At 37.0% G+C, this 23,870-nt stretch overlaps 1 protein-coding gene across 1 annotated transcript in view; it reads right to left on the bottom strand.

Moving 5' to 3' along the window:
• The window catches only part of NSMAF (neutral sphingomyelinase activation associated factor), a 29,056-nt gene extending 5,576 nt beyond the window's left edge, over window positions 1-23,480 (bottom strand). The window contains exons 1-24 of the mRNA XM_035895710.1: window positions 23,458-23,480; window positions 22,589-22,678; window positions 22,412-22,490; window positions 22,255-22,322; window positions 22,129-22,165; window positions 19,723-19,773; window positions 17,255-17,326; window positions 16,824-16,871; window positions 16,673-16,725; window positions 16,032-16,161; window positions 14,977-15,048; window positions 14,048-14,156; window positions 11,419-11,595; window positions 10,568-10,647; window positions 9,088-9,178; window positions 8,929-8,992; window positions 8,750-8,801; window positions 7,639-7,759; window positions 7,216-7,347; window positions 5,856-5,898; window positions 5,242-5,405; window positions 3,696-3,804; window positions 2,285-2,343; window positions 1,497-1,564 (exon numbers count right to left, since the gene is read on the bottom strand). Of these exons, the coding sequence (XP_035751603.1) occupies window positions 1,497-1,564; window positions 2,285-2,343; window positions 3,696-3,804; window positions 5,242-5,405; window positions 5,856-5,898; window positions 7,216-7,347; window positions 7,639-7,759; window positions 8,750-8,801; window positions 8,929-8,992; window positions 9,088-9,178; window positions 10,568-10,647; window positions 11,419-11,595; window positions 14,048-14,156; window positions 14,977-15,048; window positions 16,032-16,161; window positions 16,673-16,725; window positions 16,824-16,871; window positions 17,255-17,326; window positions 19,723-19,773; window positions 22,129-22,165; window positions 22,255-22,322; window positions 22,412-22,490; window positions 22,589-22,678; window positions 23,458-23,465 (1,977 nt within the window). The 5' untranslated portion in view covers window positions 23,466-23,480. The remainder of the gene's footprint in view (window positions 1-1,496; window positions 1,565-2,284; window positions 2,344-3,695; window positions 3,805-5,241; window positions 5,406-5,855; window positions 5,899-7,215; window positions 7,348-7,638; window positions 7,760-8,749; window positions 8,802-8,928; window positions 8,993-9,087; window positions 9,179-10,567; window positions 10,648-11,418; window positions 11,596-14,047; window positions 14,157-14,976; window positions 15,049-16,031; window positions 16,162-16,672; window positions 16,726-16,823; window positions 16,872-17,254; window positions 17,327-19,722; window positions 19,774-22,128; window positions 22,166-22,254; window positions 22,323-22,411; window positions 22,491-22,588; window positions 22,679-23,457) is intronic.
• Between the last annotated feature and the right edge of the window lie 390 nt (window positions 23,481-23,870).

Raw genomic sequence — 23,870 nt, 5'->3', positions numbered from 1 at the left:
ATATAAAGGTGGCACTGAAGTTCAGAAACACGTGCAGAACTGATGGATCTCATTTTCCAAAATGCTGGTGTATCAAGGACATGGTATGTAATTCTTTACTCAGGAGAAACTGGGTCAGCTCTTCGACTTGCAAGCTACTGTCAATTCAAGATACAAACAGCTAACAGAAACTGAAAATGAAGGTTTCCTTTGATGTTTGCTCTCCATGACAGCTCCTTATGAGCTCGGCTCTTTCAAACAAATGTAACTAACGAATTCCTACTATTTTCAACAAGAAACATGCTTTACAGACAGCTGCTCAGTGACACCACCATCACTGGAAGCAGCAAGGAAAAAAAAAAGTCAGCCCAGTGCTTCTACTGGTACCATTACTGGTCACGTTTTAGATATGGTCTTAAAAAAAAAAAAAAAAAAACACAAACAAACAAAAAAACCAAAAAAAACAACCCAGTAAGCTGCTGGACTGTTAAAAGACTACTGCTTCTAGCATTGCTGCAACAGATCAGCATTAAAACTACAGAGAGAGGAAGAATAAGAAAAAGAGCATACAAGGCCTCCTCATGAAAAACTGACTTTCAGTTTAGGATTCGGCGAAGAGCTCCCTTTTTACAATGCCAAGAAGCAACATTCCTAAGTTTGCCTTGGCTAAAGCATTAGGAATTGTATTTAGATTTACCTGCTAGTGTGTGACATGGCAGGCCACAGGGTCTTGATCCTGCAGCTTACTTGGGGAACTGTTAGATCATGCTATGGCTTCTGTCTGGGCAACCCATTTGCCTTTTTTGTTCCCTCTAAAGTCAAAGCTACAGAGAAGGCTGCTATATCCTAGTGTTTTGCCTGAATAGAGGACTCTGAAGATGACAATTGAGAGTGAATCTCTATGACCCAGATCTGGCCACGCTGCTCATGCACAGAAAATTAAATACAGAATTTCCTTCCAAGTTCTGGTTTAGAAGCATAGGAAAAAAAGTTCCTCAGAGCTCGTTGAGATCATTGCTCATTGAGGAAAGTGGCTCAAATTCACCCAGCATAGATTCCACTCCCTGTGCTTGGCTTTCCTCTGCTGGCTGACTCACAACCTTCAAACGCTTGGGAGCACTAAGGCAGTGCTGGATGTCAGCACACGGGTGGAATTTAAGCTTTGAGATTCTGGTCCCAATGGCAGTTCAAGATTGTTCAGGAAGACCCCTCTGCTCATGCCAGACTATCTCTGTCTACCACAAGCCCTCCCCTGGATAGCAGGACAACTCAGAATGGAAATAGCACAGAAGTAGAAGTGCAACCATTTAATGCTCCCTTCCCATGTTCACAGAACGCACTTTGTCTCCCCAGAGGCCTGACAGAGAGTCTCAATTCACTCCACTAAATTATTCACACACAATACAACTGAGTAGGCTGGGGAAGAAAAGAGGCACTGATGTATGCTAACAGACATTTCTGTGAGTAGCTTTCAGAAGATTCCCAATGACCTTTGTTTTATTTTGACAGCAACCTACCATGTTTGAAAAGGACACACTTCTCTGGATTGTTTTTGATTCTTTGGAAAACATCTTCAAAGTTGAATCTGGGGATAATGGACAAAACAGAAGATAAAAAGGACTGTTTTATATTATAGAAACTAGTAATTTTGCTCCTGATTGAATACTCAAATATCTTATTATGAAAAGCAGGTATACATTCCTCATAGTCTTTAAGAAACTCATTTATAGAGGTTGTGACTTGAGCCTGGAACTAGCCTGCTTCGCACCAGTTACAGATGGACTCGCCTGTGCCCGTCAAACTCTAAGAGAACTCTGGTATCTGAAGGGGGAAGCTACCACCTTCCCAAGCCTAGATGTAGATATTATTGGAATCCTTACATCAAAGTGATCTAAAACTTAACAAATTCAATACTTAAGCTATTTAATTACAGGAAATATGTATTTAACCTAACTTCTCTACCAGGTGGCTTGCAAAGTTGACAATCCAAAAGCCAAACAGAAGTAGCCTTTACATATGAATACTGAAATTCTCTCAAACAGTAAGAAGGAATTGAGCATGAAGTGAAAACAAGAATCTTGCACTCGGCGGAAGATTAGGACCACTCCTTTCACGACAGTAAAAAACCAGAATTCAATGATTCCAGAAACGTCCCATTTAATGTTGTTTTCATTTTGCTCTCAGTGAAGATATTAAGAGGATTCAATATTAAGTACATTCCAGAGTTTCATGCTATTTTGTTCACAAAACATAAATGTGCATTTACACTGCAGGTTCTAGTAAATACCTCTGCAATAATACTTACCCTGGGATGTAGTGAAAACAGAAGACCCGGTGCAAGTGACTGCTATTCCAGTAATTGCCCTGTTTAATACAAGTAAACTGATAGGTGATTTCATAGGTTTTGAAACTTAACCACCACACTGTAAATTGACTATACTTGAAATTTGTTATTTGATCTCTGTAAAAGCCAAGACATTCAAGAAGATTAAAAGCACTACAGTGGCATGTTATATGCCTACAGACAAAAATATACCTTGATATAATACGTGAAACACCAGTACAGGTTCCCCATATTGTTCTGCGAGAACTTCATCATCATCAGAAAGGACATGCCCATGTGAGGGGATAAATAGTTTCACATTCAGTCTTTCCAACTTGGAATTAGCTACAAAAAGAGTCAGGAACCTGCCTACAAGCAGATACCGAATACCTCAAGTGTCATGAACCAAGACTTGCATATCTTTTCTCCTCGAATTTGACATTGGCAAAGTCACTATAGTCTAGAAATTCAGTCATATAGCTTACGTCAGGGAGTTAGTTGTTAGGAAGCACTGAGCATTCTGCACAGCCAAAATTCTGTTATACAGACCTGCTTTTATTTTTTTCTCAGCAGTCTTCAGAAAAAAAAAATAATAATCAGGAGCTGAAATTGTAATCTGTTTTCACGATCAGGGCTTCCCTAACCCTAACAACCAGGTAATAGAGGACCTTTCTCGCTACAAATATTACCTTGTTTCCTGGACAGGAGGATGTTTCTTTTCTAGATTGGGTTAGTCACCAAGAACGTAGTTGCACTCAAGGTAGTAAGAAATCCTCCTACTAGTCCAGCCACTAGGACAAGGGATGGGGCCAAAGGAAAACCTGTTCTTTAAAATATAGCTGCTGCTGTTCATCGTTAGGTAGTTTCAAAGTTCACCTGAAGTGCCCCTGCTGACTCGTGGCTCCCTAGGAATCCCTCAGAACAGTAGTTTCATACCTGGATTAACTGAAAACCTATAGCTGAAGACTTAGCAAACTGCTCTTACAGCAGCAGCTCAAGGTTTACAGTAGTTGGACTTAAGTGGTTTAACCTTTCAGATCAAATGGGATGAAAAAGAAGTTAGGTCCTCCTGGAGCTATAAATAAATAAATAAATAAATAAAAGTCTTTATCTGGTATCACAGTTTTAGAGAACGGTAGTCAATACCTGCTTCAGGTACTAAAATAGTAATGAACTTAGCTTTAGATTCAAGCTGAAAAATACCTTTTCTGGACTGATAACCCATCATGTACTCACACTCATCTTGTGTGATCAAATCAATGAGCTGCCTCACAAAGAAAAGTACTTACCTTAAACCCTAACCCATCATTCAGGTTGACAAGCAGATCCACACCCCCCACACCCCCCAATTAAATGGAACAATTTTGACTGAAAAGAAAAGAATAGTACCTACTCTTTGTGAATTTTATACTGCTCATCTAATTTTAGTTTGGAGATATTGCTCCAAGCAAGTGTTATACTTTCTTCTGTCAAATCCTCAAATGATTCTTCATTTGGAGAAACTGCAGTAAAATGCCACAATAAAGTTTTATCACAAATAGAAAATAAAAAAACATATTTCAAATACCTAGGTAGCTGAAGTTGCAAACATAAATATGAGAGTACAGAAATCACGCATTGCTCTAGGAACAAGAATTTTTGGCTAATGCAGAGAGTGACAAGATCACTAACCTTTTTCCAAATCTCTTCTTGAATGCATGGTCTTACACAGTCAAAAATATGATCTTCTTTCCAAAACCAGGGGGTTTTAAACTGGAGACTACAGAATTAAGTTTCCAGAAAACCAAACCCCAAAACTTTTCTATAGAGATGTTTTGGTGTTACATTGAGATGTCAAGAGCTTTCCAAATGGAAAAGTACCAGGAAAGCCATCTACTGCTACAATTCATCATGTGCTTTTATTACTCTATTGCATCCTGTTAAGAATGTCACAACTTCATTTCACTGCACTGTTGCAAAAGTTACGGGATAAAAAAAAAAACCAAACACAAAACCACTGAGACAATTAGATGTCAATTGCTATAAAAAGGCCAAATCCAACAGGAAGTGTTGATCTGTGAGTTAATGACTTAAGCAGCATGCCACTATATCCATTTAACACACATGAATATTATTATCACCATATACAACTTTCAAAGCCACTCTTGCCATTTGGATGCTACAGGTTGCCATGCTAAGTAGCATCATCCTCACTTCTCTGCTTGAAAATTAAAGACATCAAAAGGTAAGTGAATTGAAGACAACCAACTGAGAAAAACCTTTCCATGTGATACCTGGGCTGCAGATTCAGTCCACTTTATAGTAGACCACTAAACGTATGATAGTTTCACAGGAATTACCAAATTTCCTCACTGAACAGAAGCCTGCAATGGCATTACATATCCTTTTCTTGAAGATAGTTATTCAGTCAACATTGTCTCTGCAGTATGTAGGGACAACAAAATAATTCCTTTATGGATTTTCACTCAGGTCATGGAAAAAGAAAAAAAACCTGAATGCTTAATTTAAGTTCTTAGGGCTTATTTAGACCAAGCTAATCAATCACCCCAAAGACATCCCTTTTCAAGAACGGAACAAATCTTTACATAATTTAGAATGCCTGCAGATATGGTCATTGAAGCTGCTGTTGTATTGGCTTGATTTTGAAGTGTCATGAAAGGCCAGGGATTACAGTCCTCCCACAGCTTCAAAAGCAGAGGTTGAACAGTCTGAGGACACCACTGGAACAGAGGGCAAAATGCAGGACAATGCCTGTATTTTCAAACTTGAAACTGGTCTTGTGAGCTTTTCTGTAACAGTTAGTTCGTGGATTTATTTTGAGTTGGCTTACAGGGAAAGTGGCCAAGAGAGTTGTATAATGAGGTCCTGTGGGAGAAAGGTACCGAACTTCTCAACATTACAAATCTGTTACATCATTAGTTTATCTGTTACACATTTACCTGGAGACTCAGTTATGGAAACACTGTGACTAGATGTTCGAGGCAAGCTTTTCAGCTTCGGTATTATCCTTCGGGGATGAGGAATTGTAAACAACTGTTTTGGTGTCTGTCCAAACTCCAAGATTTGTGTCAGCAGAGCTACTTTTTCATTGGGGTCCATAATACTTTACAAAAACAAGATATTTAAATTAAGCCAAGTGGGCAAGTACTTTTTTTTTTCCTCCCCTCCCCTGAAAGCATGGGCCTGCATGTGCAGTTGTTACAGCACTACAGATCATCACAAATTGTAACAGAACTGATTTGCCACAGATGTGATGATCAGTCATATGACAGTTTCATAATTTTTTTTGTGTGTGATGACAGTATGCTCGTCAATTAAATAAAAAAATAGCAATTTCATAAAAGCCAGACTGAAGAAACATTCAAGTAACAATCTTTCAATGCATGCTGAAACTGAGAACCTGATGCTGGTTCTCTGAATATTTGGGAGTCTAAGATGGAAGAGCTACACCATTCATGTACAGAGCACTTTAATAGCCAGCAGAGAACCTGGAGGGATACCGAGGAATTTAGCTAACTGCTGTAACAAAACCAGTCTGATTCTTGTTAATTACCTGTTTAAATCCACTCCGCCTTCATAAGTTAATGGGTGAAACACTGGAAAAAAAATATTATTTGTACAGTGTAGATATACAAGGCTCATTTTCTTTGTCTTGCATACCTACTATTAAAAAAAAAAAAGTTGTATTTTTTACTCAACTTGGTTATATTTAAGCAACTAAACTATTTCAGCAGGCTATAGAGTTTGAGATCTTGTGTTTTAATCCTGGGTTTCTCACCCAAAGTTTAGGATTTCTAAGAGACTCAGAGAAAGTTCCAGAAGAAATCAGTCCTTTCATAAAGGAAGGATGACTTATTTAAGCTTCATCAAATACTCCCCACAAACCCAATAACGAAAGAAGAGGCACAGTTGCATAACTGGATCTTTGGTTATTTTCTAGACAGGTAACAAAATGTAGTGAAGAATGACCATAAAGGTCTACCCATTGACATGTTCATTTGCTATGAGGATAGCAGTTACACAGTGAATTACTTTGGGGCCTCTGCATAAGAATACTTACTTTATCTTTTGACATATGTTCATCCATACACAGATCCCTTCCATTTCTCTTATCTACTCAAGTGTCTACAATTCATTACGTTCATAAAAATCCACACTGCAGCAGAAGCAGCATATTATGCATAAAAAGTGCTTTCATTTGAGAGGTAAAAATATAGGTGCCATAATTTAAATGTTGATTTACCACATTCAAAGCCTCTGGTACACTGTAATTGACACTTATGGTCACAGTATGATTGGATGCCAAACCCTGCAAACCTAAAGTATAGCCAATCATGATTTAAGGACATGTGGGGAAACATATTAAAACAAAACAAAAAAAAAAAACCAAACAAAAAACCCACCAAAAACCAAATCACATTATCTTTCCCTGGAATTAGAAAGCGTTGACTACCAAAATGAAGAGGTGTTTATTCCTTCCCTCCCCACTGTCATAGGAAGGTTTTCTTTTTAAACTTATTCTATCTTGTTAAGTGCAAACTATCTCAACATTGTTACTTGTAATCCTTCAAAAGGATCAGGGCTTCTGGAATAAACACCCTATAAATCTGAACTGCTAGTCTTCCTTTACCAAGAGAACATTTCCTTATTAGGTACTAGAATCTTCTTGCCTACCATCTTAAGTACATCTTCCAAGATGCAAATCACCATGAAGGCAATAGACTAGGTAAGACACTATTTCCAGTGATGAAGAACTGCATTTCCTTTAAGGATCAAGCATTCAAAGCATAGTTATGAATGCTCAAAACAAATCAGGCATTACAGATATGCTGTTATTTACCATTCCTGCCTAATTAAAGCATCCTTTTTTTTTTCTTTTTTCAGCTTTTCTGCATTATAAAATGTATATGTACCATTGTGAGCTGCAACTGCTTCACTTCCTTTCTGCTTGTAGCCAAATATTATGTCAATCCACTCATGAAGATGTTCTGATACATACTGACTTTCTAAAGCCTCTTGGCTCTTCTGAAGAAAGTCATCAGGACCTGCCAAGACAAAAGTTAATTAAAGGAGAAGATATCTGGTTCAGTACTGGTATCCATCTCTCTTCCTCTTCCTTCTTGAAAAAGCAGTGAAACAAAAAACCCCCAACACCCCTCACCAAACCTCACATTTGCTATAAAAATTAAATGCAACTGTTAATTATGTCAGTTTTTTAAAGCAAAAATTCCTTCAGAAAAAAATAGAAAGGGCATTTTTTGAGAGAACCACCACCATTCCAGGAATCTAGATAACCTTGAATTAATTTGTAATACAAGAACTTTGACTATGATTACCTGATGCCCAAGGGGGAAGCTCTACATCTTCAACCATCTTTCCACCCTGCCTTTTCCCCAAGTCCAACTTCAAACTGTTTATTAGAAAACTAGAATCATTTTCATAAAATTCTGGAATCAACTGGAAGAAAAGAAAAAAACAAAAAGGGGGTTTTGAGATTAGCTTAGCTTTGATCACTTAAGTAGAATACAGTCAGTGAAAACTGAAAGTTATCAAAGTTCATATGTCAAGCCCTAAAGTTGGGTAGTAAATTTTGCAGGCTTTCTAAAGAAACACTGGAAACTTCCTCCCGTTATCCTTCCAACTACTTCTAGGCTTCTTGATTACCTACAAGGCAATTCTCTGAGCTAAACTCAGAGTAACATAAATATTTTTGACATGTAATGTGTGACATGTGGATCCATAATATCTAAGAGTATCTTCAGACCTCTCATTGCATAGCTACCTTCTTATTTTTAAAGATGTCAGGTAAGAGTCAAGAAAAAAAAACATCTAGAATAAAACCAGAATGATGTTTCAGAGGTTAAGTCAATTACTGAAAGACCACCACTAGCCAACCTTAATTCCATTAACTATAGACTTTTTTTTTTTTTGTTTAAAGTATCATTATGTTAAACTCTTATCAAAGAAACATTATTTAACAGTACCCACCATCTGGCAGTTAATTATTCTCAACATATTCTACAAGTTATGGGTTTTATAAGGCTCAAAAAAATAAGATAAAACTTCTATAGCTTAACTTCTCCAGATGTACTGTTGTAATATAGCCAAATCCTTACAAGATTCCAGCAGACAATACATAAAATTGCATCTTTTCAGCCTTAATCCACTCTGGTAATTCCCACTTATTCCAGTAACATTCACAACGACAATTCTGTTAAACTAAAAGCCAGAAAGCAGACACAGACAAGCAATCACGAAATTACAGAGAAGGAAAAAGTTAAAAATTTTAAAGAATTAATAAAATGCAGTCAATAGCCTTAATCCCCTGATCCCCCCAAACACACCCCAGACCCACCCCAAAACTCTCACATCAACAGGAGGCATCTTGAGAACAGAAAGCCTAGCACAGATACCGACAAGGATTTGAATCGTTTTTCAGCCATTTACCTCTTTAAAATCTGTTGCACCATCCAAACAGTTTTTCCACGTTTCTGCAAGACTAGATAACACATACCAATCACACATTTGTTAAAAAAAAATAAAAATAAAAAATTTAAGGCTTTGCACTCCCTTGATGCATATTTGAAAACAAAACCAACCTAGTTATAGACAAAATGTAAACAAACCTGTTGAACATTCTGTCAGCATGATCAAACTTTCCATTCTGCAGACAGAGCATGTATTCTGGAGCTAAGGAGAAAGAAAAGAAAATCATCAGCTTGCTCCAAACTGCATCCACTCTGGAAGTAACTGTCTGCTCCAAGAGCATGTAAAAGCTGTCTTACCAACTCTAACGAGATAAAACAAAACATAACCCGGAGACGAATAATGGCTCCCATACATGAACTTAGGCTCTGGCATTTCCTGATAACGTGTCTGCAACATATGAAGAAAGAGAAATCTGTTTAAAATCAGCACTCCTGTTTTCCTTCAACATTGAACACATACACACTTTTTTTTTTTAAGATTAGGACTACGCTGAATTTTTTTTTCCCCCCTAGTGATAAAACAAGCTCTAAATTCTAATAAACATGCAGCTTTAATCAGATCCGCAAATCAATAAGGCAAAAAAGTTGTTATAACTCATCACTCAGAATTAACAGGTTTTCAGCTTTTTCTCTTCTCTCACTTTATATGTAACTGCAGTGAGTCAACTCCAAAGGAGCGCAAATAAAGACTTCCCTTTTGTCTTTCACATGGAGTTTAATGAGAGTATGGAATAACATACTGACTAATTCAACCTGGAGGATTCCCTCCTGTCTTAAACTTCTAAGTGTTATCCCTAAAACCTATCATAATCAAAATAAAATTACTTTTACTGCAGTAAGTATGAGGCAGCTAACAGTTTGAGGAAACAGACCTTAGAAAGAAAAGTTTATTTACTATTATTGAAAGCATAATATTGATCAGGTTCTTACCCTTCATAACCTTGGGAAGCTTTATGATTTTGAAATATTTAATATTTTTTGTCAACATAATGCAGTTAGTCTGGCAATAGTTTTTTTCTAATGCTTCATTAAGAACTAATAAAATTTCCAAAACATCAATTATAGTTATGTTCTGTAAATAATTTTGGAATAATTAACTTACATAGGAGACAAAGATTTTACACAAAGAATGAAAAGCCAAGAAACTGAGGACTTTATAAGCCTATAACTATGTGTTTGCTTACAAAAAGAAAGGCTGCCTACTTTGAGAAATGGAAATAGTTTGTGCATTATTATCTGCATGTGGAAATTTCAAGTTGGTGCTCTGATGTCCATGGATGCAGATTTCCTCCCTTTGAAGTATTCTCCCTCAAATTCAGCATTTTTCTTAAACGGAAGTACTTAAGATTTCTACTACTTTGTCTGTTTAATTCATACATGTATTTTACGTGATGCATTTAAATCCATTGGTCTTGAAGTTTTATAGTTCCATATGTTTATAGTATCTCAGTGCCTGCCATACAAACGCAGTTACAATAGTTAAATGGATTTGGGGATTTTAAAAGTGAGGTAGAATATTTAAAAGCATATACATATATAACAGTAGTAAGAGGAAACAGATTCAAATAATTTTAAATTAGTACTGACAAAATCAGTACTGATGAAATTAAGCTGAAAATAAATGTGGTATGTTTATAGGTAAGTTTGCTTCTGGTAAGCTTTATAGTTCATTTTAGATATCTACAAAATTCCCAAAGCTTTCTTGACAAAGGTCCTCTTATTGCCAGTATTTACAAGGCCCAAAACGCGTAGTACACAAAAGCCAAGGTATACATACCAATAATCTATCCAGCCTTTCCTTATTTAGGGCACCAATTGGTTTACTAAGGTCACGGAATGTTTCAGGCTTTGTCAGATCTAAAAAAACCATAGTTAGACTCTATGCATTGATTCTACTCGACAGGAATGTACTCTAATCAATATTTAAAACCAAACCAAAACCAAACCTTGAGCAGCAACAAACAAAAACCAACACAGAACCCCCCCAGTAATCTTCTCTGCTCCCTAACTGTAGAAGAACAAAGTCTTACTGTAAATGGCTACTCATGTTCCTTCCAAGTAGACATAATCTCATACCCCTTGCTTAAGAGCTAGTAGTTACAAACATGTGACAGCTATTTTAACTAAGATCACCTAGTCAATACAGGTCCTGCTACCTGAGGCACAAAAGCAGCTGATATCATCTTTTTCCTACTCATTAACTGTTCTGTCAGGCTACAATTATGTTCCATCAAACAATCAGATTGGGGCGTTTGAGTGGGTGCTGATAAATACCATGAATCCCCTACTCTAGTCCTTGTAGAGGGACACAATCCTCAAAAAGACAAGTTTTCAAGACAAATTCCACATTTACCCTTAGTCACAGAAAGCGTTTGAATGCTCAGTACTGCAGATTTTCAAAGTGACATACTTCTGCATGTGAAGAGTGAAATATTTAACAGAAAGAGGTAAGGTATTTTGTCCACTAACTCCAGAGTAAGGCTAAGTGCACAAGAAAACATCTAAGATCACTAACGCCAGGTTCATTTTGACAAGCCATGAACTTTACGCAGTATATAATATATAAAACCCCTCGAGACATTTCAGGTTGGACATGATGCACTGACATGTCTTTTTGTATACACATACCTAATACTGAACTAGAGTAGTCTGCTATGATCCAGGGAAATACAGGATATTGGGAAAGATCATTGCAGCTTCTATCAGCCAGATTGTTGAGATGAAGAAGATACTGGTAATTTGATAGATGTCCTCGCTGCCATTGCAACATATAACTTTCAGCCGTATGCTCTGTTACATGATTTTCTAAAATAAAAGAAAACATTAATATGAGTTTTGAGGTTTGGAATTCCACCCCCAAATTATACTGTGATTAACATTATGCAAGGTAGTATAAAATAATTAAAGGCATAGTCGTTTAAAAGAGCAAGTCAGAATTAAGTGGTAACTTCATGTTTCAATAGCTATCATACTTTATACATTTTTTAAGATCTGTTCAAACAGGCCTAAGCTGCATTCAACAACGTCATGCAGAGGAGTGCTGAAACCAAACATAAAAACAGTCGATGGGAAAGAACTTGAACATTTATGGAGGTATAGAAAAATATTTGCAGACCATGAACAGCTCTCTTGGCAATCAGGCAACCTTTAAGTTTTCAAATTTCTAGTAGTTCTAGAGTCAAGAAAAAAAATTAAATATGTTTCCCTACTGGACAACCAAGGATGCTCAGTAACAATGACTAATGGAAAGAAGTCATATATGTATATAAATAGGATTCAGTTTCAGAACCACTGAAACAGAGAGACTAGAGGAAGATAAAAACTTGACCACCACTCAAGAAAGTAGAAATTATGCGCCCGGAGCTTCTGTCGGAAGCATTAAGCAGGGGCTCAAGAAATTCAAAACCGCACTACTCTCTACTCAATAGCTATAATACAAAGGTATGCTGCTGGACAACAAAATGACCTAGAAATATTTATTTCATTCTGTTCCTCCACCTTAAAATGAAATTAAAGAAGTTTCTTTGTTATCTTAATCTGCGCTGTGTGTGGCAGATTTATCAAGAGAAATGGAAGGGCTGCAGGTAGTTTTGCACAGGGGGCATGTTTAATTTTTTTTTTTTTATTGTTCCTTCAATTGATTCCATTTACAGCACCTTAGCAAGTGCCTGAAATAGCAGAACTGAAGGACTGCAACCATGCCAAAGTGGCCAGAACCCATCCAATCATCAAGTCATCACAGTGAAATCACATCCTTGCCATACAAAGCACTATACTGCTCACTTCTGCATGCTTGTTTTACTGTATCTGTGTTACAGGCCACTCTTCCTCCTACTTTAAAGTCTTTAAATACCTTTTACCACCATTTGCTGCTGAAAACTACAACACAAAGCTAAAGAATTAGGACTTCAATGGAACATCAAATTATTCAAATATTAACACTACAATTATTAAATAGAAGGAAAGGAATTCAGATTAGGATATGGCAGGCCTCTATTTTAGATCAGCATAGGCTAAAAAAACATATTCCGACCCTCTCTTCAGCTTAGTACCTTACATTCTATAAGTAAAAAGCGTTAGCACCTTCAAAGAGAGGATCTTCTGCTGTCAGGGACAGCTACTGAGGTGCTACAAACACCTTTAGAGAAAGAAATGGCTCACCCTTTTTCTATTTCTAAACTCCAGCAACAACAACATCATAATCTTCATCTGCACCTTGAAATTTCATCTTACGAAAGTGATCCAGAAAACAAAGTCTGAAGCAGGGTAACAGCATGCAGTTATTTCAGTAAGAGAGAAAAACATGTCAGAATCCATTTCCTTTTCAAAAGGAAAAATCTAGAAGACTAAAACAATTCTCGGGGAAGTGATTGTTCCTTTGTGGCCTTTTCACTTTGCTTTGTGAAGTGGGGAAAATGTCAACTGATATTTAAACAAATTCATTAAAACTAGAGCTCTGGTACAGTAACAAAATGGTATGAAATTTACAAAAACACTTTAATTATTGGCAGTAAACATGAGTTTCAGTTGTAATAGCATTACAGAAAAACTGTTAGCTTTTTCTCCTGATTCTTCCAGGATACACGCTAGCCTTTCAGAAAGTTTCTGTTCATGATCTGCAAAATATACATGTCGCTTTCCAGGAATTACTGCATACAAGATTGAATAGAAATAAGAATTTAACTGTTTCAGAATGGTAATCATCATCAACCACTGCTAAGTCTCAGGAAAGTTTGGGTATTTATGTGTGCACTGGAAATCCATCCATTACAGGAACTTTCTCAATAAGATTTTTACTTGGACTTAAGCGGGGGCCAGGGGATCCACCCACAAAAGTCAGCCTATATTCTTTAAGCAAAACACAGTTTAGCTGAGTGGATCTTATTTACCCTTTGCTTTGAAGATGAAGCATTTTGTGGGTTTTTTGTTGTTTTTCTTTGTTTCATTTGTTTGTTTGGTTTGGGGTTTTTTTTGTGTGTGTGTGGGTTAAACAGTGCATATCAAGTTGTAAATCAATAGAATTAGTTTCACCTTAATAATGCTATCTCAGCTTTCATACTTAGCTCTTAAAACACAAACAGAATATATGCAATTTCACAACATTCATTCTGAACTTTGCTTACTTCTATCAAGAATTTTTAGGGCTAATACATCTGTTTATTCTTTTTATTCTTCCCACAAATCAACAGAGTAAAACCCAGACATATTTCCCCTCACAAGGTACTATGGACTACATTAATAAATTAATACTGCAAACCTATATATGTTGCAATAAGGAAATAGAGCTCATCTCGATCTTGATAGTTGTAGAATTTCAAGTAGATGTCGGAACAGAGATCGTTTTCTGTGCAAAATACTTCAAGACCCTTAGAAGTTAAGGGGGGAAAAAAGTAAATGAGAGCAATTACTGACAAGCTGTAATATTCATGGTTTTTAACAGAATATTCCAGTTACTAATATCTAAAAGTTAAGACTCTCAACTCGGTAGCAGTTTGGCCCACGAATTTCCAATCATAAAAGCATTCATTTTACACCCAACTGAGCAAATAGCTTCACAGCTGTCCATAGACTGGCTCTGTCTGGATTGATTAAGCACAGGTAATATACTTTTTTGTCCTAAGTGAATGGAGTGAGGCAAAGAGTTAAATGTCTGTTTAGTTTAAATGTGTTTTGAGACAAAAATTTTGTTCAAGACTGAAATTTCAGTGCCAACACTGAAAGCATACAACTGAGGTTCCACTGCAGCACTCTCATCATCCCTCAGTCATGTACAGCAGGACTCATCACTCCACATTAGTCTCAACCTGAACCAGTGACCAAGCTCCCTCCATGAATCAATCCAGAGTGAAAATACACCAGGAGAGAGCAATTCATTCCATCCCAAGATAGGTGTTTGAGATAAATGGAATGGATCGCTCCCCGGAGGTATTCCCTCCACCCCTTCCTCTACATTGATTGCTTATGAAAGAAATTTTTCATTCTTGACAGTTTGCTCTTCCTGTTTTCATCTTTTTGACAACACAGGGAACTAAAACCCAGAAAGGATCTTTGAGTGCTGTTCATGACTTAATCCAGAGTTTTTAAAAACATGTAGCTTTTCCCTAATGATGCACACAGTTTCAGCTGGTCATTTTAAGAAACTATATATACAGCAAGACAAAAAAAAAAAAATGTATTTGTGCTTACCAGTGGCATTAGGCCATGTCTTCTTTTATAGATACGACGCACATTTTGCAGTGTTATTTGTACTACTGGTTTCTGTGGGGGGTGAGGGAGGGGGAAGAAAAGATGGAGACATTCCAGATGGTATATGTTCTTCTACATTAACCTCTCTAGTCAATCTCAAGTTTCTCTTGACAAGAGACACTAGCAATATGAAAAAATCCATCCATGTCATTTAGCAGTGGTACAGTGGTGCTGAGTAGTTATGTTAAAAAGAGGAAGCTTGTCTTTCCTGTTGGTTCTTGTCTGAGTAGCAAAGCGGTTTAAGAATAAATAAAGAATAGTGTATTATCACCAGAGTCTGTTGCCAGTTACAATAATCATGCAAGACAGGAGCAGAACACAAGAAACTGTATTGAAAATAAGGAAGCCATAGGGCTGCTGGGCAAACTGTTTGCCAATGGTGGCATCTGGTGGATGGAAATTGAATGGCATTTTGTCATCAGCTGTGAAACACATTTTCCTTGTCTGGACATACTTTTAGTGTATTTAGTGTATATAGCAGTGGCCTGCTAAGACTATGGCTGCTATTTCTGTGACAAAGTTCCAAAGCAGTAATCTGCAACATGCACTCAGTTTTCCTCTAGAGAAATAAATTATCAGCTTAATAGAAAACCTAACTAAGATTTTCCAATATAAATTAAGAGTGTATTAAGCTCTCACTAGGTAGGAACAGAATTACAGAGCAAGATTAAGAAATTTATCTTCATGAAATGTTACAAAAAGTGATCTTTAAATATTAATAGAGAATGAGCAAAGGAAATTTTGTGCTATGTTAGTAGGTCAACCTTAAAAGCAAGTTAGCACAGAGTAAAGCCTCAGAAGTAGAGATCCGCTGAATGCAACAGAGCAGCACGGATCAAAGTAAAACTAAGAAGCTTCTGATTATAAGTGAAAATAGAGTCTTCCTGGAGATGTGCTCCATGTGCATTCAAGAGGAATAATACAGAAAATGAAAACTGTCCACTAGAGGGGCAGCGTGCTCACATCATATGCAAGACCATCTATGAGGCACTTACAGGATATCCATTAAGAGGCTGGAAGTACAAGTTAGCATCAGTAACACACACATGCCCTGGATTAGTCACCAGTGGTGTCACCATTTCTGCTTTACATTCCATATGCAGCGTTTCAGAAATGCTTTGAAATCTACAAGTGAAGAAAGGGAGTAAGTTTACCTCCAGTTCTTACTTAGGCAGAGCTACCCTTAAATTCTTTAGAAAGGTTTCAGGTTAGCTTACAACCTTGGGACATCATAATGGGGACTTCACTAAGCCTATCTGAGACATGAAGAAAGTTCTCTGTTGAGACCTCTACTTCAACAGGCACTCCAGAAAGGAAAGTTGCTATGTTCCACACCACTCTCAGAGCAGTAAGCTTCTATACAGAGTTTTATTTGGCATATACTGATGCCCAATTTGCAACAAATTCACAGATAAACAGAACAGTTTGGAGAGATAAAAAAAAAAAAAGTAACACGTTCATCTTCACAACACAGAATTTCCCATTCTCTATTCCAGATGGTTCAGAATACAAAGGTACTCTTTGAATTACAGAACTTATGCTGTCCCAAACTAGCACCTATTAAATACTGATGCAGTAGACTAATCAACCAACAAGCTGAAAATAATTTCCCAGTATAAAGTGATTAGAAAGATACCTGTTTTTATCAAATGAAGTTCTAGCCAAGCGCGACTGCAATATAGCAGTTATCTAATGTGGAGGGAAAAAAAGTTAATATGGTCTATGATTTAAATGCAATTAGAATTTCATTATTAAACAGTGATTATCAGAAATAATCAGATACTTACCATAGCAGCTTGATCTCCCATCTTATCCAGACAAGAAGCCCTGTAAAGCTAAAGAACAACGAGCTTTAAGTGAAATAGCACAGAGATCTCCCACACAGCTCAGAAGTCAATAGAAACTGGGGGGGCTTTAGCATTCTTGGTGACAGAGTACTAAAAGAGCTATTATTATTTCTTTCTAAAGCAAGACATGTTTCTTCATTGTTACTGTCATGTTATTACCTTGTCTATATACTACCACCCTGCATAGTAAAAGCTAATATGGTTAGCTTACAACAGCTGTCAGAACTAGATGCTTTCTTCATCTGCTACATTTTAAAAACAGATACTCCAAGAATTCCATCTTGAGAAAAATATTTAAAGAAAGCTCTTCATTAATTGTCATAAAAAAGATGCTGTGATGAAGTGTGTAGTGATATCAAATAACCACATACCTGATGCAGAGTTTGCACAACATCTCCTAGTTTCCCAGCAACATCAAGTTGGAATAAGTGTTCTGTTCTACCCTAAAACCGAAAGTACATTTACTACAACTGAGTTTAAAATAAAGCTAGGTGAAAAAAAGTTAAAACTAAAATCAAAATACTCTAAAGCCTGGTCAAAGTATGCTATCAAAGGCTGCAGTATACCTGAAACATTCTAAAAGGCAGACATTAAACCTGATTTTTTCTTTACAAATATATCTTCCCTGTAGTGAGCTCTTTGTGCAAGTATTTAGTCCATTATTTAATACAATGTAACATATTAGCTTTGAAGTAAACAATTAATACAATGTAAGCATCTGTAAATGTAGAACTAGTACCTGCTCTATTTTAATATCAGGTAAACACATGTAAACATAGAACTAGTGAATGACATATTACATTTAAACAGTTACTGTATATCTTTTAGACAAAAGCTACAAGCCCAACAAATCTTTAAAGACTAGGCTATAAAAGTTAACAGTCTACTCTACTTAAATAGTTTTGAGCTGAAAAGATACCAAATCCAATCACAACCTGTTTTGACTAGTCATTTAGAAAAACCTCGCTAACACATCACCCATGTGTATGTGGCATATTATTTTTTCCCCCACAATGTTTTCCCAGCTTTAAGTGTCATTTCATAGCACATATTTCTGGTTTTGACATAAGTATATTAAAGGTACGTGCATGGATCAACTGATATAACTCTTACACATAACTCATATTTAGCAAAGGTCATAGGATCCCTTGATGACCCCTGAACGTAGTGTAAAACTGCATCAACACATTTCTGTAGGGTTTTGTAATTTTTAGGGCTAGTCAAAAAAAAAAAAAAGGTGATCAGTAAGACTACATCAAGACATTGATCAGTGGATACAGTCAGATTAATTTAAGACTGAAGGAAAGACAACATGGAAATCTGGATGATCTTCATTGTAATGTATGTGAACCGAGCTGAACTGACAGCAATCCAAGAGGAAAGCATGCTTCAGGAAGCAAATAGAGCTGGAGTAAAGGGAGACAAGAAATTCAGTAGCAATTTTGATAAAAGCCTCGTAGCATTTCACACAGAGCATCATTTTCCTTCAACAGGAAAAGCACGGCTCTCAGAAATTCTAGTGGATGGTCTACAAGGATTGCTTACAGCCAACAAAGTAAAAGCTTTTGTGAGCAGTTCTCTCTGTAGCTCTCCAGACATATGCAGAGACAATAACTCAGTATTTTGTAATTGATCTGAAACAATCAATGCAAGACATGGAAAGTAAAATGTACTACCAAATTCCAGTACTCAGTGATGCACCTGGAACTGGCAATGATTCAAGTAGAAGATATTTAGCAGCAACAGAAAAAACTCTGAAACAATTGAAGGCAAACTAGATTTCTTGTTTTAATATGCAGAAACATAGCTGCACTTTTGTGAAGTAAATTGTAATAGTTAACCGTCAGGAGTGTTTTAGGTATGAATGAATCTTGACTTAGGAGAAAATAAAGTGAAAAGCCTTCCAAGCACCCCTTTTGTTTCTTTTCTTTTTCACTGTGTTGGCAATGTGATAAGATATTTGTATGATACTTAATAAATCTTGCACATGGAGGCAAAACAGAAAATAGAAAGACTAGAAAACAAGTTTAACATATGAAGAACGGCATAAAGCAAACAAACAAAAAAAATTTAAAAATCCTAGTTTAGACACAGATCTAATCACAAAACCAGCCCAAAGCAGCTGTTGAGAGAACAGAGATCAACTCTTGCCTCTGCTGTTCATTACAGTAACACAAATTTATGGACTCCATCATTCTTGAAATTTCTTACTTGAACAACTATGTTGAGAAGAATAATGCTGTCTGTTTCAATTCTTCGGCAAATATCGTGTTTAATGACTGCATTTTTCATTTTGTGTTTGTGTCTTAACCCATCTCACATTCCAGGTGAAAAACCCTTACTGCCATGCCTTGAAGCTTCCAGAGTCAGAACCAGAGCAGGCCCACCCCATCAGCAGAAAGCAACCAGAAGTAAGCTCCAATTTCTGCTGTGAGTGGCTTTATCTGCCATTTCTTTGAACTGTGAAGCACTCAGCTGAGAAATATCAATTAGCAATCTCTCATCTCAGGTGTGAGCAGAACTGAGGAGAAGCCACTTAGCCAGGATGCAGTGTCCACTGAATACTAGCAGCCAGCTGACAGCTCTGGCTGTTGAGCCCACAGAGCTGCAAATCAAGGTAAATGCCAAGCATCAAGTCTGCAGTATGTCCGCCAAGAAATATCACAAACCCATTACGGAAGAATTCAGACACTTGTTTTATCAATATGCATAATTACTTTTTTTTTAAGCTTTATTGTCATATTCCTCAAATTACAATTACCTTACTCTTTCAGAAATGAGAACATAAATCCTTGCAAAACATTAGCTTTCTAAGAACAGAAAAAAACCCCATACTTACTCTTACTGTTTTATAGGGTGCAATAATGTTTCTTTCTTTAATGAGAAAAACCTGAAAGAGTAAGAGATGTTACAGTTCCAGTACTTAAAAAATAATAAATCAGAACTACTGATAAAGACAAAGATAAGAACACTGTTTAAGCAAGCAAAACACTGGGTTGCAATATCCTGCTTTAGCTATCCCAGATAAACTGCAGAAAAACAATGACCTTTTACAGGAGCTAACTGCAAGAGGGGCAAGTGTCCAATTTAGTTGAGAGGCTTACTTGCTTATGTAGTTTATTAGTGGGTTTTTATTCTAATCAAATGACCTTCAAGGAGTTGCAACATTAAAGCCAATATGCACAGCCATCCTTCTAATTCCCTTCAATGGAAGGATCTTCCCCCTCTTTTGTTCGGGTGGCTCATGCCTTTAGGGTTCTGTCCTGATGCGAATTGCCCCACAAGGGAAACTCACAACATGAACTACTGTGTAAACCTTCTTGAATGAAGCCCTTCTTCCACTGCCAAACATTTAGCTTCTGGTTCCAACCACCATGAAGACCAGATTTCCTTTCTCATCCACAGCATGGTTTTGAACAGTTTTGTTTCTCTGATGCTATTCTCACATCTGAGAGGATCTTCCCTCCCCCAAGCCCAGATGAAACTACTCTCCTTCTTCAGAACATTCTCACAACTCCTATAGAAAGGCTTGACTGCTAGCACATTGGTTTGTATATATCACCTTGCTATCTGCTGCCTGAAAGAAGGCAAGCCAGAAATAAGTTGTGCTTTTGCTCTGTTTGCAGGGAAGGCTCAAACTTGCTAAATCTCAGGCCCGAGTGTAAGACCTGGGATTGGTTCTGAACTGCACAAAACACACTGGACTGCACTACCAACTGTCTTCTACTCCATGGCCCAAGAGACTTGGCCCTTTTCCAGTGCCCTGGGTTTGCTTCCTACAGCTAGCATACCTGCAGGTCTACACTCCAAGGCATTGTGGCAGCAGCCTCAAACCAAGAGCAAATATTAAACTTGCAAGAACAGATGCTGTACCATTCTCTAGCCAGAAGCATTCTGGCTGGCACATACAGCCTTCCCACCGGCTGACAGAGCCGGCTTTCACCACATGACCACTCACAGCACCGTCCAGCCAGAAGAAAGTGAGCAGTATGCTTAGAAGCTTACAAGCTCAGTGTGCCTCTCTAAGGGCTACATTAAAAAATAATGGCAATTAGTGCCTTTCATCTGACATTAGCATGTACAGACCTGAATCAGGCCACAGGAGAATAAAAATCAGAGTAAGACACACCTGCTTTACACTCAGATTGCTCTTCTGCAGGATAATTAAACATTTTTCTACACAGAGAGCCCCAAATTGCATGAAAAAGTAGACAACACAAGTAAAAAAAAAGTAAGCAAAGTAAAAACTTTAGTATACTGTGTTCATTTCCTATTTTGGAGGATTTTTCCCCCATTTTGTCTTGAGAAAAAACATGGAAATAATCTCCAATTATTATTTCCATTTGCTGTGGTTTATAGCCATTAGTTTCTAAGTTGCCTGTTACATAAAGCAAAGCTTCTTATCCAACTATGCATTAGCAATTTTTTTTGAGCATGAAAAGGCAAAAGTGTTTAAGATGTTCCAATTATTTGCTACATGCAGTTTCCTACATGGCAAAAATTCTACTTAGAAAAAATATTTATCATTAGATCATGATTTGTCATAAGTACAACTAGCGATTACCTCAGACTCAGAAGTCCCCATGCCTTTTATACAAAATACCAGCATTTATCATGCTGCCCAACTATTGCAGAACATTTGCCCAGAGCCAGGGGGATGACGGGCAAGGTATGTGTGGGAGGGGCAGGGAAACGGGGGTGCTAACCACAGTTGTCATTTTAAAAGTTAAATCTTCTTTCCTATGAGATGTTTTGATAATCATTTGGTCTTCAGAAAATATAGTAATGATGTATGGAGGAACAATCACATGGAACAGTTAGAAATACCTTTTCTAAAAACACTCAATACACAAAAAACTGCCAAAACCAGAAACCTTGGCTACACAGAAGCAGTTTCAAAATGAAATTAAATGTATCAATTACAGTAACATAGTCCACAAACTTCTCCAGCAGTTTAATTTCAGTCTATTCTCCTTTTTCATTCAATTCTAGAATTGCCCTAAGCTCCATTACAAAATGCACAGTGCAAAAAGTTCACTTTATCAAATTAATGACTTAATGAAATCATTAACAGTTTGTCATTTTCAGCATCAACAGCTTCACACCAATGCTAAGGTTTTGACACTAATTAGTTTTGTTTCCAGTTAACCCCCCCACACTAAGACTTCAGCTTCAAGAAAGACACCATTAAAGAATGTAACCTCTCTCGTTTATACATCAAGAATCTGTTATATTCAGGTCTTACCTGGGTACATACAACAGAAATCCCTCCCGATGTGTCCCTAGAATGTAAAGAAGGTATTTGAAGAGATGGGCATTTCAGCTTTAAAAGGAGTTAAGTACATATATACAGTAACTCAAATTCACGTACCGTGTGAAAGGGTTATTTGCTTCATTATCTTCTGGGGCTTTTATACTAATGCAGTCTCTCAGTGGTATCTGCAGCAAGTTATAAAAATACATACTCCTTAAAAGCTTTCTAAAGAGAATCTTACGTTACCAAGAAATTGTTAGTTTGCACTGGTTACCTTGATAATGGGTTGGATATTGTCATCAGGTTCAAAAATGATTGACTTTGAACAGATTTTGAGAGAGCCTCTGAATTTTCTAAAAGGAACAATAAAAGAGAAAGTAGTTGTGTATGTGTTAGAGACACATGAGACTGGAATGAGTCCAGTAAATGAATGTCTGTAAGAGTTTTGTACCTTTCATCTCTGCAACCTTTATTTATAATATGATTAGCGGTGTGCTGTTCAAAGTAATATTCTTCCAGGTTAAGAAGAAGCAGTGAAAACCTACAAATAAATAAAAAATATTTATTCAAAAAGAAATCAACATTTAGTATTCTTAATAAAGCATATCAAGTTTTTGCGAAGTCTTTACTGTTTTCTGTGCCGTGCTCAACACCCCAAGAATGAATTAATTTAAATTAACTTTTTAAGAGAACAAACCCATATGGAAAAGTTGTGTACACATGAAGAAGATAATTTAGTGCTCTTCCAATATATGTAAGGTTAGATATTTGATTCTGTTCATATGTCAAGGTGGGAACTATCCTAACATAGCCAAGTTTTTCCCCCAGTAGTTTATCCCTGATCAGTGTATGCCAGTCAAAACTTGAAATGACACAAAAGAAGGGGCAGGATCTAATCGCTTGGAATGAAGGAGATTAGATCTTTCTGAAGCTAAGCCAAATTACATTGGTCTAAAGTGTTAAGTGAAAACACGACCACATTTTTTACAACATGGTTGATGGATACCCTCTGAGGAAGCATTACTTTCCTCTCCAACCACACTTCTGTGCTTCCTCTGTACCAGTGCCTGGTTCAAACCCACAGGAAGGCTGTTTATGGACTAATCCATAAATAATCCATAATAACAAAAAAAAAATTCAAGTCTTCTAAAGTATTTAATTGCAGGATCATAGTAATGCCAGTCCTGGTGTGAGGCAAATGCAAATAGGCTAGGTTAAATATAACATGAAACCGCATACTCTAACAACTTGACTTTAAAAAAAACTGCTGCAAGTGATTAAAACTCACTAACTTTACTAACAGGGTGAACACAGAGTCACCTATGCATTTCAGCTGTGAGGAATGCCAGCGGGTATTGGCACAGCAGGAGGAGCAGAAACATCTTCTGTCACTTCATTTGGAAGTACAACAGCTTGTTTGTGTGCAGCGCTGGTCTGATCTGCAGAAGTACTTAGTATTTATTCACATCCATGCTTTGAGCTTTTTGTACGGTATTCGTGATGTGCTTCACGAGAAACGCCCGTGACAATGCTAATAGATGCCAAGTGTCCCCAGAGCAGTGTTTAAATAGCCATGAACATGTCGAGAGTTCACAAAATGAACTGAATGTACTGAATAGCCTGCTCGTTAAGAAAGCGTATTTCACAATAGAAAAAAACAGCATTACTGGAAAATACATCTTGTTCAGGTAAGATTTGTGTTGTGTCTGTTATATTAAACAGAACGTAACAAT

The sequence above is a fragment of the Egretta garzetta genome, unplaced genomic scaffold, assembly GCF_000687185.1.
Source record: "Egretta garzetta isolate BGI_Z169 unplaced genomic scaffold, ASM68718v1 scaffold340, whole genome shotgun sequence".
Lineage (NCBI taxonomy): Eukaryota > Metazoa > Chordata > Aves > Pelecaniformes > Ardeidae > Egretta > Egretta garzetta.
The sequence above is the reverse complement of the archived record's forward strand: the minus strand, read 5'-3'. Positions and strand labels throughout refer to the sequence as shown.